This window comes from Natator depressus, chromosome 1, assembly GCF_965152275.1.
Source record: "Natator depressus isolate rNatDep1 chromosome 1, rNatDep2.hap1, whole genome shotgun sequence".
Classification (NCBI taxonomy): Eukaryota; Metazoa; Chordata; order Testudines; family Cheloniidae; genus Natator; species Natator depressus.
In genome coordinates this window covers 319,582,655-319,596,716 of record NC_134234.1, presented here as the reverse complement: position 1 = coordinate 319,596,716, position 14,062 = coordinate 319,582,655, and the positions used below count along the sequence as shown (strand labels likewise).

At 41.5% G+C, this 14,062-nt stretch overlaps 1 protein-coding gene across 2 annotated transcripts in view; it reads right to left on the bottom strand.

The window, feature by feature from the left end:
- Nucleotides 1-14,062, bottom strand: part of LRRK2 (leucine rich repeat kinase 2) — a 119,290-nt gene that overhangs the window by 21,686 nt on the left and 83,542 nt on the right. For both annotated transcript variants that reach the window (XM_074942446.1, XM_074942447.1), the window contains exons 33-42: nt 12,749-12,837; nt 11,689-11,876; nt 9,738-9,892; nt 8,116-8,262; nt 7,767-7,958; nt 5,799-5,945; nt 5,335-5,435; nt 4,942-5,132; nt 3,667-3,827; nt 1,529-1,699 (exon numbers count right to left, since the gene is read on the bottom strand). In XM_074942446.1, the coding sequence (XP_074798547.1) occupies nt 1,529-1,699; nt 3,667-3,827; nt 4,942-5,132; nt 5,335-5,435; nt 5,799-5,945; nt 7,767-7,958; nt 8,116-8,262; nt 9,738-9,892; nt 11,689-11,876; nt 12,749-12,837 (1,542 nt within the window). The remainder of the gene's footprint in view (nt 1-1,528; nt 1,700-3,666; nt 3,828-4,941; nt 5,133-5,334; nt 5,436-5,798; nt 5,946-7,766; nt 7,959-8,115; nt 8,263-9,737; nt 9,893-11,688; nt 11,877-12,748; nt 12,838-14,062) is intronic.

Sequence of the window (14,062 nt, the reverse complement as noted above, 5' to 3'; positions counted from 1 at the left end):
GTGCTCTAGAGGGAATGAACAGAACAGGTAATCATCAAGTGATCCATCCCTGTCACCCATTCCCAGCTCCTGGCAAACAGCTTCTGCCAAAACTATCCTGGCTAATAGCCATTGATGGACCTATCCTCCATGAACTTATCTAGTTCTTTTTTGAAGCCTGTTATAGCCTTGGCCTTCACAACATCCTCTGGCACGGCATTCTACAGGTTGACTGTGCATAGTGTGAAAAAATACTTCCTTTTGTTTGTTTTAAACTTGCTTCCTATTAATTTCATTTGGTGACCCCCTAGTTCTTGTGTTATGAGAAAGAGTAAATAACACTTCTTTGTTTACTTTCTCCACACCCGTCATGATTTTATAGACCTCTATCACATCCCCCTTTAGTTGCCTCTTTTCCAAGCTGAAAAGTCCCAGTCTTATTAATCTCTCCTCATACGGAAGCCGTTCCATAACCCTAATAATTTTTCTTGCCCTTTTCTGAACCTTTTCCAATTCCAAAATATCTTTTTTGAGATGGGATGACCACATTTGCACGCAGTATTCAAGATGTGGGCGTACCATGGATTTATATAGAGGCAATATGATCTTTTCTGCCTTATTTTCTATCCCTTTCTTAAGAATTCCCAACATTCTGTTTGCTTTTTTGACTGCCACTGCACACTGAGTGGATGTTTTCAGAGAACTATCCACAATGACTCCAAGATCTCTTTCTTGAGTGGTAACAGCTAATTTAGACCCCATCGTTTTATATGTATAGCTGGGATTATGTTTTCCAATGTGCATTACTTTGCATTTATCAACATTGAATTTCATCTGCCATTTTGTTGCCCAGTCCCCCAGATTTGAGAGATCCTTTTGTAACTCTTCACAGTCTGCTTTGGACTTCACTATTTTGAGTAGTTTTGTATCATCTTCAATTTTTGCCATCTCACTGTTTACCCCTTTTTCCAGAACATTTATGAATATGCTGAACAGTACTGGGCCCAATACAGACCCCTGGGGGACACCACTATTTACCTCTCTCCATTCTGAAAACTGACCATTTATTCCTATCCTTTGTTTCCTATCTTTTAACCAGTTACTGATCCATAAGAGGACCTTCCTTCTTACCCCATGACAGCTTACTTTGCTTAAGAGCCTTTGGTGAGGCACCTCAAAGGCTTTCTGAAAATGTTATACTGTATCCACTGGATCCCCCTTGTCCACACGCATGTTGACCCTCTCAAAGAATTCTAGTAGATTGGTGAGGCATGACTTCCCTTTACAAAAACCATGTTGACTCTTCCCCCAACAAATTATGTTAATCTATGTCTCTGACAATTTTGCTCTTTACTGTAGTTTCAACCAGTTTGCCCCGTACTGAAGTCAGGCTTACCAGCCTGTAATTGCCAGGATCACCTCTGGAGCCCTTTTAAAAACAAAATGGTGTCACATTGGCTATCCTCTTGTCATTTGGTACAGTAGCTGATTCAAATGATCTTTCCCCTCTGTATGTTCCAGTGTTAAATCTTGAGGAAACATGACATACCTGGTAATTTTCCATGAATTGCTAATTCATCAAATTCATTTGGAAACTTCATGCCTTCAATTATTCTACCTCCTGCTGTTAAAATGTCATAAAGAAGCAAGCCAAATGAATATACATCAGCTTGCTGATTGTAAATAACATTTCCTCTGGCAACCTCTGGTGCTCGAAATCCTGGAAATAAATGATTCATTAATAGTTATGATTTATGCCAGGCTGATGCCATGCCTGTCCCTTTAAGAATAAATACCTCTTGACGAAAAATGCCACAGGAAGTTAACAAAAAATTACATACTATCTCTGAACTGGCAGCAGTCCATATGCTGAAAAATCACAGAAGAAATGAGCAAATGGAAGGTCAGTGTAAAAGAAGTATCTGTAAATCAGTTAATAAGCTTCTGTGCTATTACTCTAACCATCAAAAGAGCTTCATTATTTAATATTGAAAAGGAAGGGCACATCCTGCAGTCCTAAATCAGGGCCTGATATGGGAGTCATGCCCTCAAGTTCATGGCAATTGGCCCAATTCTCATTCACTCTAAGGCAGGGGTCTCAAACATGTGGCCCGCGGGCCGCATGTGGGCTGCAGGGCTATTTCCTGCAGCCCACTAAGCGGCCCGCGGCCCACACCCCAGCCTACCTCCAGGCCAGGGGTGGACAAACTACAGCCCATGGGCCAGATTCGGCCGGCAGGATTGCCCCCTGTGGCCCCGCGAGCCCTGCGCTGCTCCCTGAAGCAACCAGCACAACGTCTCTGCAGCCTGGGGGAGAGGGGCAGACGGCTCCGTGCATTGCCCTGACTTCCAGGTACCGCCCCCCAAAGCTCCCATTGGCTGGGAACGGGGAACCGCGGTCAATGGGAGCTTCGGGGGAGGTTCCTGGAGGAGCGGCAAAAGCAGCGCACGGATCCCTGTGTCCTCACCCACATCCTTCCCTCCCCTGGGCCACAGGGACATGGTTCCGGTTGCTTCCCAGAGCGGAGCGGGACCGGGGCCAGGACAGGCAGAAAGGGAGCCTGCCCTGACCCCAGTGCACGCCGCTGCCACCCTGGAGCTGCTCTAGGTAAGTGGCGTCAGGCCGGAGCCCAAACCCCTCCTGCACCCCGCCCCCCAACTCCCTGCCCTAGGCCCCCTACCACTCCCTGCACCCCTCCGGCACCAGCTCCCTGCACTGAGCCCCCCGCCGCATCCCACACACCTCCTGCACCCCAACCCCCTGCCCTGAGCCCCCTGCCTGCACCCCAACCCCCTGCTGCACCCCAACTCTCTGCCCTGAGCCCCCTGCCTGCACCCCAACCCTCTGCCACATCCTGCACTCGCTCCTGCACCCCGCACCCCAACTCCCTGCCCTGAGCCCCCTGCCGCACCCTGCACCTCAACTCCCTTCCCTGAGCCCCCACCACAGCCCGCACCCCTCCTGCACCCCCTGGGGGCAGGGAGGGGGCAGTGTTGGGGTGAGGACTTCAGGGAAGGGGTTGGAATGGAGGCAGGAAAGGGGTGGGAAGAGGCGGGGCAGGGGCGGGGCCTCATGGAAGGGGTGGAGTGGGGGCGGTGCAGGGGGCAGCGAGGGGGGGGTGTCAGTGATGAGGCCCCCGGACCAATGCACTAGTCCTCATGTGGCCCTCGTGGTCATTTGAGTTTGAGACCCCTGCTCCAAGGCTACTTTTTCATTGCTCTAATAGTGCAAAGGGGCCTTCAAATGGTGTAAATGTGATCCAATTAAAATCAATGGGAGCTGCAGGTGTTCAGCACCTCTGAAAAATCAGAACCCTAAAGAGCACATTACTGACCACGAAAACCCAACCACATTTAAAATATTGTTTTAATAAAATAATAAGCATAAAAATATTCAAACTGAACATATTTGTACAAAAGAAAAAATAATTAAAATCAGTTAATGTAATTTAACTTACATTCTTTTTAACACCCCATTATACTGCCAACATTGTGTAAAAGGCCCCTTAGTGTAAATGGCAATCAGGCCCAGGGTATATAAATCTGTTTTCATCAGTTATAACATGGTGAGAACCACAGCAATGTAGACTGTTCCTTAACTGTACACTTCTTATGGTGGAATTACAAAATATTGTCTTTATTCTTTTTAACAAAACAAAAAATACAACAAAGCATTTTTTGCCATACCTGGTGTACCTTCTGAGGTTTTTATCCCCATTCTGCAGCAATACTGAGCAATGCCATAATCAGCAATCTTTGCAATGACTGCTGAATTGGGATATAATGTAAAGAGCAGCACATTATGAGGCTTTAAATCACGATAAATGATCATTGAAGAATGAAGATACCTGTTAACAAAAAAGTATTTAGGTGAAAGCATTTAAAATCCATATCTATCTATTTACACTGACTGCATTAATAATACTATAATAAGCCATGCTATTAATTTTAATTATTCTGACATCAGAAGGAAAAAGTTCACTAATACGATATCAGATTGATGGATTATGGTTTTGGAATTATCCCAATATAACAGTTATTGGTACATGAACAACTTGGTATTATAGTTCAAGACACCTCACCTAGAGGGACACCACCAACTTGAAAAAGAAGCCAATTAAACAAAAAATAAAAGTAGTTTCACCTATACCTGCCCCTGAGCTTCCCTGCCAGATTTTGTAATTTTAAAATCATATTTCCCTAGCCTTTATGAGGACATTCACAGATTTTCAGGTTAAAAAGAATGGGACAAATTAAAGGTCAAGAGTGCTGGCTTTTTCTCCATTCACATGAATCCCACTTGTGAATAGAAAAAACAAAAAACACAAGAGAAAAGACAATAGACCAAATGTAAAAGTATCGACTGCTTGTGAGTGGTTTTCTGGTTCCTGGCCCTACAGGTGAGTTGTCACTTCGTGCTTTCTGCCTTTATTCATTCATTTACTTGAAAACTGACAAAATAAATAATCTAGACTACATTTTAAAAAAAAAAAGTACAGAATGCTGTCTCTTTTGGGACACACACAAATTAAGAATATATGATAGCCTAGCCTTACAGTTCATTAAGATCTTGAAAGGATAAGCTAGTATATGTCATCAGATGCCCAATTAAATAATGATAGCAGATGCCCTTGACAGAATGTTCTTCTTGTAGCCCGTGCCTACAAATCCCATATGGAAAACTGCTATAGAATTGAATAGAAATAATTACCTTTCTATAGAGTGTTTTGAATGATCTTACATAATTTAATAGAAGTATACTGCATTGTATACACTGCTTCAAGTACACAGACAGTATTTTATCCTCTATTCAATTAATCAAATATAAAAAGATAGAACTTATTTGACTAAGAGAATACACCTCCATGGAAGGAGAGTCAAGGAAGGGGAAAGAGAAAGCTTTCCTACTTTCAGACTGTCAATATTTTTCAGTGCCAAAATTAGCATTTCAAGAAAATTTACCTTAAACCATCTGCTACATGTAGAGCTATCCTGTGCTGAAGTGTTTTAGTTAAGCTTGAACTATCTTGCTGAAGTAAACGATCCAGAGAACCCTTAGGGGCTAATTCCATTACCAACATCCGGGGACGGATTGCAGCAGCCAGCAAAGACACTAAGCTAGGGTGATGAAGATGACAAAGCACTGCAAGCTCCTGTAAATTGTAAAATCAAGTGAAATACTGCATGTATTATAATATTGATAGTTCTGGGTGAACTGTGTTTGTTTCAACAATATTAATCACTAAAAGGCAGAAAATTCAGAATTAAGGCAGAGACTGTGCTTAAACATTATCAAACCCTTCACTATCGTGGTTTTACTAGTGCTGCAATATAAAAAGAAGCAACATTTCTTACTTGTCGTAAGATTCTGAGGGAGGTATGTTTATTAAAAATCTTTACAGCTACTTCTTCTCCACCATATGATGCGCGGTACACAGATCCAAAACCACCGTCACCTTTTCAAAAAGAAAATGGAAGGGAATATAAAAAAATAAAAGAACATCAATCTTTTCTCAAATTGACTGGGCCTGACTCTAAAAAGCACAGAGCATAAGCCAGTGAGAGTCATGTGTGCTCAAGCACATCTGAAAAATCAGGGCCCTAACATACATATTACTCGCAGTTAAAAAAGAATGCTCTATAATTCAGAAGCATCTTTCAGCAGCATAGTAGATAAATCAAATAGAAAAAAAACCCCGGTAAAATGTTTTCAGTATGTTTCATAATTTAGACCGATAGCTTAAGTTACATAAACATTACACTTTTAATATTCTTGCCACATATTAGGTATATAGAGGAGACAAAAAATGAATATTCACCCAACAGAAATTCAGGAGCCTGGTCAAATTCCAATTCATCATTGTTCAACATGATATTTCTAGGCAAATCAGCCAATATCAGGTCAGGAGCAATCTGGGCTATTGGAATGGTAAATCTTGGTTGATCTGGATTTACTAAGAGATCACCTAAGTAAGAAAGAAAAAATATGAGATGCAGTTGAAAAGCAGATAAAATAGCATATTCACCACACTAAACCGAGTGAAGCGTACATATATTCAGTTGTCACTAGTTAGTACACATATGCAAAGTTCATATGAAGTGCATTAGTTGTATACATAAATAGAGAGAGATACTTCAATTTATATACATTTCTTGCATGTGTAAATAATTCCAAACCATGGTTTAATGGCATATGCAGTGGTCAACATTAAAAACTAGCCTCTGTCAAGAGTTACCATACAGCATTAAGCTGAGATACCACATTTTTTCTCTATACCTAGAATAGGAAATAACTCTAGTAAATGCGTGGTACCTGTTGGCTAATATTGCCTTTTTAAATTGTGACCGCTGTACAGGATCCAATCAACAGAACTAATGTCAACTGCAGTACTAACATGAAGTCAGAATTAATCACATGAATAATGAATTGCTGGATCAGGTCCCGCAGATGAGTAGGCGAGTGTCTTTCAACCCTCCCACTTTGTACAGCAGTGCAGGGGCTAGCCACAATCTGGCCCATACTGTATTGTAATACAAAGGCATTAGGACAAAAAAGTTGTGGTTGTTGAACCACATTATGAGGATTGTTTTGTTTATTTTAATCAAGTGTTCTTAAATAATGTGAGGTGTCTAAATGCTATGGCAATGGGCATCATGTACAGTAACTCCTCACTTAACGTCTTCCCGGTTAACATTGTTTCATTGTTACGCTGCTGATCAGTTAGAGAACATGCTCGTTTAAAGTTGTGCAATGCTCCCTTCTAACATTGTTTGGCAGCTGCCTGTTTTGTCCACTGCTTGCAGAAAAAGAGCCGCCTGTTGGAGCTAGCTGGTGGGGGCTTGGAACCAGGCAGCCCCCCTATCAGCTCCCCACTTCCCTATGTTCCCTGTGCGGCAGCCACCCAGCAGGCTATCAATTGCCAGGCAGTTCAGCTGTCCCTCCCCACATTGCCGTGTGCTGCTCCTGCCCTCTGCCTTGGAGTTGTTCGCGGGAGCCTCCTGCTTGCCGTTTGTGTGTGGGGGGAATGAGGGGTACTAATGTGAGGGTGTCCCGTTTTCCCCCACTCCTGCCCCCCATCTCCACAGAGCAGGGGGGGACATGACAGGGCTCAGGAGGGAGGGAGCTTGCTGGCAGCAGCTGCTGTCTCAACTTGCTGATCTACTTAAAAAGGCAGTGTACTTAGAGTGGGGTCAGCGTACTTAAAGGGGCAAAGCGTCTCTCTCTCTCTCTCTCTCTCACACACACACACACACACACACACAAATATGTTAGTCTTTAAGGTGCCACCGGACTCCTTGTTTTCATACACATGGTGTGGGTCTCTGTCTCTGCCATGCAGTCTCCACTCCCTCCATTTGTGCTCCCTTGTTGAATGTGAGGCTACAATAACAACGTGTTAACCCTTGAAGGCTCAGCCGAGTTCTAGTTCATCATTTAGCAGTAAGGCATTCCCTGGGAAATATCCCACTCTCTTCCACCTTCTGACTTCACCACCTCAACCAAGCTTCACAATCATCATCGCTGTGTACAGTATTAAATTGTTTGTTTAAAACTTATGCTGTGTGTGTGTGTGTGTGTGTGTCTCATTTGTCTGGCGAAAAAAGTTTCCCTGGAACCTAACCCTCCCTATTTACATTAATTCTTATGAGGAAATTGGATTCGCTTAACATTGTTTCACTTAAAGTAGCATTTTTCAGAAACATAACTACAACGTTAAGCAAGGAGTTACTGTATAAATACTTATTTATATGGGTAATCTAATTAGCTTAATTAAAACATTATATACCTTCTTCAGCTTTTTCAAGTAAATCATCAAGTAATATTTTTTGGTGCTCTTTGCCATCCTCAAAGCTACACAAAGCCCATTTCTTCAACAGAGTTTCCCCTTCACCACATACATCTATATCCAGTAAACCTGGAAACCATTCTTCCATAAGAGAATCAATGTGATCCACAACTTGCCCCAAAAGGATACAACCTGTAAAAAGCCCCCAAAAAAAGTAATTAGAACCACCGTCTCATATCTCCGATTATAAAAACATACTGCATGTTCTAAAAGGAGCAAGCAAAATGAAGAAATGCACCAAGTTTAACTCAAACAGCAGATACAAGAACATATTCAGGAATAATTTAACCTTTTCTGCAAGAAGGAGCTGTAATTTTCAAAAAACTGTCTGGATTGCTATCAAATTCTGTTGATTCCACTAGACAGTAAGCTTCAGGAGACCAGTTCAGGTAAACGCCTTGTCTCCAATACATTCTATTAGGACGAAGAGCTCGTTCTAGGGAAAACAAAGTTAGTCAAAGTCAGACCTCTAATATGAGCTCTATAAACTGGGCTGAACATTCCAAAAATACTATTGTAAGCATGTACTTGTGGTTTTATAGATTTATACATATTTATACAACACAAACAACCAATGCATCTTTGCATGCAATTGTGCATCACCAGAAAAGCTGAACATCCTAATCACATTTTTGACCATTCCACCAATGCATATACAAGAATACTAAATATTGACTCAGCTCATGGACTAGTTGGTGAATGTAGGTAAAGTACAGACCTTGAAGTGCAGGCAAACTGGAGTCAAATATAAAGTTTCTTAGGCAATAAATGAAATCACTTGGTGTCTTCCATTTTCTCCCAGGTGGACATGTCTATATTACATATGCACCATAGCCTGATGTGACTGGAATGGTCTGCCCAGGAGAGATCAATTGCCAGAATAGCAGAGGTGTATATTAAGTAAAATTTGAAGAGCATTACCAAAGATACATTTGTGTGAATCGTCTAGCTGCAGCTAATGCTCATATGTTATTAAAAATTAAAAACCCCAGTGAACTGAGAAGCGGTGGGGGGAGTAGGCCCTTCATATGGACTGAGAGTGATTTAAAAATGGTTCTGATAAAATTAGAGTCTGCAGAATTTTTTTAAAAGGGGGAAGAAATGGGCATCAGCAAATGTGTAAGGGCAATTAATTTCAAGCCCCAGGAGCCAACACAACAAAACTTGGTGTCAATGGTAGAACTCCTAGAAGGAGATGGGTGTCAGAGTGCAATATCCCCCAAGATGAGACTCAGAGGATGTGTTCAATATAGCCAGGTTTTTCCCCATTAATGGCAGAATTCTGTCATACAGCCATAACCCTGTATCGGGTGCCATGTGGAAGCACACTACCCTAGCAGGAAATCCAAGAGGCACCGGGTCTAAGTAGGTACAATGTTTTTTAAAGATGTGGGGGGGTCTTCAGTGACGAACAGCAACTGCATTACCCCCGGTGCAGCATCTAATCCCCTCTATGCTCAGCCAGCTCCGCTGGGTGATGTGGCATAGGAGGAGACAATGGCGCTACATCTTCCCTTCTTTTTCCTGCCATTTTTGCAGAAACTAATCCCATCAGTGCTTAAATGCAAAGATTCCCTTTGTGTCTGGCGTGTGTGTGCGCACATGGTGGGCTGGGGAGAGAGGGAACACAAGAGAGCAAGAGCCTGCTTTCATTCTCCCTTTCTCACTCACACAGAGGGCAGGCACAAAGTGTTCCTAAGAGTTTTTAAGTTACAAGTAATGGCCACTATTTTGTTTTCTTACACTTGTAAAATGGCCAGAGATGAGCCCAAAACAAAAATATAACACACAAAATTTCAAGAAAGTAGTAGGAATTAGGATTTGAATCTGTAGACCTGAATTCAACCCCTTGGCTACTAGGTGTTCAAGGTAAACACACACATTGATAGTTTTAAAGTTAAATGTCAGTACCTCTTCCTGACAGCATGTAAGGAGACACTTCAAGCAACCTGTTGATCAGTCTGGACCAGAATCCCATGGGAAAGTATGGCATCTCATACAGCCTAATGATGATTCCTGAGTTTTCACAGTGGGGAAGCTCTATAACAGGTCTGTGATCAGACAAACTGAAAGAAACAGGAACATTATTTTCCAGTATTTCATAATTTATTACTTCCAGAATTATTAAATACATAGACTAAAGTGAGAATTATTGTACAGATGATTATGTTAGCTATATTGATGAATGAATGTCAGAAATGAATGCATCACCAAATCACATAAGCAGGGGGCAGATTATTGGGGTTTATCTGTACTAGTGTGTTTATTTATTTTTCATGTTAATGGACAATTTCTGCTCAATTTAAACCGCATGCAGTCCCAGTGATTTCGGGGAACTATCCAAGGATATAAGTGTGTGAAAAAAATTATGTAAATATAATTCTTATAGATAATTCTTATCTTGCACTTATAACATCACACATCCAAGGACTCTGAAGAGTTTCAAAGGAATAATCCACACAACACTCCATCCTTTAAGGAAGGTAAGGATTAGTATCTACATTGCACTGATGTAAAAACTGAGGCAGAGAGGCCATGTGACCTGTCATAGCTCACGCAAAAAGAGGGTGTCAACACTGGCATTACAACTCATAACTTCGGATTTCCAGTACTATAGTTTAACCATTAGACGATTCAAAGGCATAATGCCTCCAGGCATCACTGCGTGGGCAGTGCAACTCCTCCCAAGTGTGGTCCTGACAAACTAAAAAGTTTATAAATACTAATGTTTATGACTTATATTGAAATGAGTACCTGTATATACTGGTACTATCTGGATGATTTGATCATTAGTAGTATAGGATATTTTGCTATTGTGGTCTCATTGTAAAAGAAATTGTATTCTCACAAAATATTTTGCCTTTTATATGTGCCATTTTTCATTGTGCTAATAGTATACAACTAGTGCCCTACCAAATTCATGGTCCATTTTGCTCAATTTCATGGTTATAGGCTTTTAAAAGTCATAAATTTCATTATTTCAGCTATTAAAATCTGAAATTTCATGTTGTTGTAACAGTAGGGGGTCCTGACTCAAAAAGGAGTTGGGGTGAGGGTTGCAAGGTTATTGTGGGGGGGTTGCGATACTGCTACCCTTACTTCTGCGTTGCTGCTGACAGCGGCGCTGCCTTCAGAGCTGAGCAGCTGGAGAGCAGCGGCTGCTGGCTAGGAGCTCAGCTCTGATGGCAGAGCCGCTGCCAGCAGCAGCACAGAAGTAAGGATGGCATGGTATGGCCACCCTTACTTCTGTGCTGCTGCCTGCAGAGCTGGACCCTCACTCAGCAGCTGGCACTCTCTGGGCACCCAGCTCTGAAGGCAGCAGCGCAGAGTAAAGGGTGGCATGGTATGGTATTGCCACCCTTACTTTTGTGCTGCTGCTGGCGGGGCGCTGCCTTCAGAGCTGGCAGCCTGGCTAACAGCCGCCGCTCTCTGGCCAGCTCTGAAGGCAGCACAGAAGTAACGGTGGCAATACCATGACCTTCCCTGAAACTCTCTTTTGGGTCAGGATCCCCAATTTCAGAAACGCTGGTCTCTCCCGTGAAATCTGTATAGTATAAGGTAAAAGCACACAAAAAGCAAGATTTCACGGGGGAGACCAGATTTCACAGTTTGTGACGTATTTTTCATGGCTGTGAATTTGGTAGGGCCCTAGATATAACTTTGTTTACTACAAGATCAGTTTAACTTTTATGAAAGAAATTGAGTAGTATACCAATCTAGCATAATCAGTCAAAGTCTTGCTCACTAAGGGGAAATTGCTTTGATATCAAACAGCTAGAAATGTCATTACAGCCTGAGAATATCAGAGTTTTTGATCTTGATACATTTCCATGGCACATTTGTGGTTTTAGCTCTTTTTTACCTGCTTGGAACAAGTAGTTGATCTTCTCCTAATGGCAATGCAATTTGGAACTTTTCCAGAAGCTTAAAGTATTGTGACATGTAGATCTTAGGGAATCTGCTCTTCTTTAAAAGGAATTTTTCCACATCTGAACGCTTTACAATTCCCTTAGGGTATTTAGGAAAGCCTTCCACTTTCACTGTCAAAATCTTTTAAAAAAGTAAAATAATTTCAACTCTGCAGTCATAATTGGATTGCATTTTTCTGACAAAAATAGTTTTCTGCAATATATTACTAATATTATTTACAAAAATTAATAATCCTATTCATAGTAAAACTCAGCATTTCAGCAATGACAGCCATCTGAGCACAAGCTAACAGTTCTGAACAATATATCCCAGGATACTATTTAGCTACCTTTTCATTCAGTGGTGTAGTAGTGTACTTTAGTGGCTCCACCTACTGCATATCATATGGGAGATTATTCCACACGTTAGTTAGCATAGAACAAACCTTCAAAGATTTGGAAGTCTGAATAAACATCTAAAAGTTTGGAAGCTTTTCCAAACTAACGAAACCAATGGTGGATCTTTTCCAGGTAGGCCCTCCTAGCAGTCCTTTTGCCCCTCGCCTGTCCCAATATACAGGTCAGTACAACCCATCCTCTTCTTCCTTCTATAGCAGGGTCCAATTACCCTTCTTCCCCAACATTCTAGGTTACTGTTATTGCTTTGTGCCAGAACTCCAAGCTTTAACAATTTGTTGCAGGATTATGCTGCCTCTCACCTGGGATCTCCATTTCATTTTACACATGTCCTGGGACATAACTGACTGTGAGGACTATGCGACATCAGAGAATAAGAGAACTGAGAATGGAGGCATTGGGGTACACTTGAACCCTAGAATGCATATTTAAAAGGCAACAGGAGGAGTCATGCAGGCCAAACTGGGGAGCTGTGAAAGGGAGTGGGTCATGAAACTGGGAAGAAATAGAGCAAAATGAGACCAGGTCAGCTACAGTAGCTGGGGATGGAGGAAAGAGTTGAATAAAAGGATACATAAAATATAATGAGAAGCTAACCTGTGCCATGATTTTACACAGCCACTTAGGGTCCACAAAATACAGATCTGTTAGCTGGAGTGCTGGGTCTTGAAAATGTAGCAGTACGCCTATATAAATAATATTGTAATTAGAATAATATCACACAACATCTATATGAAACAAAAGAAAAGAAGGACGTTGCTTTTAGACAATTCTGGACTGCCTTTTTTCTGCTCTTCTGGTTAAGGGCATATTAAATGGTGGATACTTTTATCAAACTTAAGAGTAACTCAAGATATCTGACTGTAGTAATGAAATGGTCACCTTTTCCATTATTTCCAGGTGTCGTATTTATAGTCATAATCTGACCTACTCCTTTCAAATATCTAATATGCTCAATGTGAACACTCAGTGTTGATTATTATTTTAATCTAAGTATCCTCAATTATATAGTTCTGAGATAACGTGTTAACTATGTTGTATAACTGCTGTCCTAGTCACAGGCTATCCTAGTGATCTTATTTTTTCTCCCGAATCCTCTTCTCTATTCTGCAGGTTTATTACTTTCAAATAAAGTTAAGAGACATAAGCTGTTAGCAGATTAGTCCTTCACATGATCTTTCCCTTAGGTTATAAAATTTTGAGATAAAATGAAATCATAAACAAGAATAAAAGCACCAGGAGGATAAGGTGATAAGTAATAGCCAACATGTAATGTCAAGAACAAATCATTTCAGACCAAACCAATTTCCTTCTTTGACAGAGGAAGCAGTAGAAGTCATATAACTTGATTTTAGTAAGGTTTTTGACAGAGTGCATGACATTCTCAAACAAAACTAGGGAAATGTGGTCTAGATGTAATTACTATAAAAGGTGGCTGCATAACTGGTTGAAAATCCATACTCCGAGTAAGAAACAGTTACCTACCTTTCTATAACTGTTGGTCTTTGAGATGTGTTGCACATGTCCCTTCCACTGCAGGTGTATGTGCACCTCATGCACAGATGTTGGAAACTTTTTTCTCCTTAGCAGTACCTGTTGGGGTGGCTCAAGCACCCCCTCTTGCTGGGCACCACCACATGCTGGTATAAGAGGGTGAAGCAGCCCCGGCCCACCTCATTTCCTTTGTACCAGATGCACTCCAATATACGGGGAAGGCGAGTGGGTCATGGAATGGACAAGTGCAACACATCTTGAAGAAGAACAGTTACAGAAAGGCAGATAACCCTTTTTTTCTTTGAGTGATTGCGCGTGTCAGTTCCTCGGTAACTCACACACAAACAGCTATGTAGGTGGGTTGAGAGTCTATCTGAACAGTGATTCTAGAATCACTGTCTGAAACTGGCATCATCT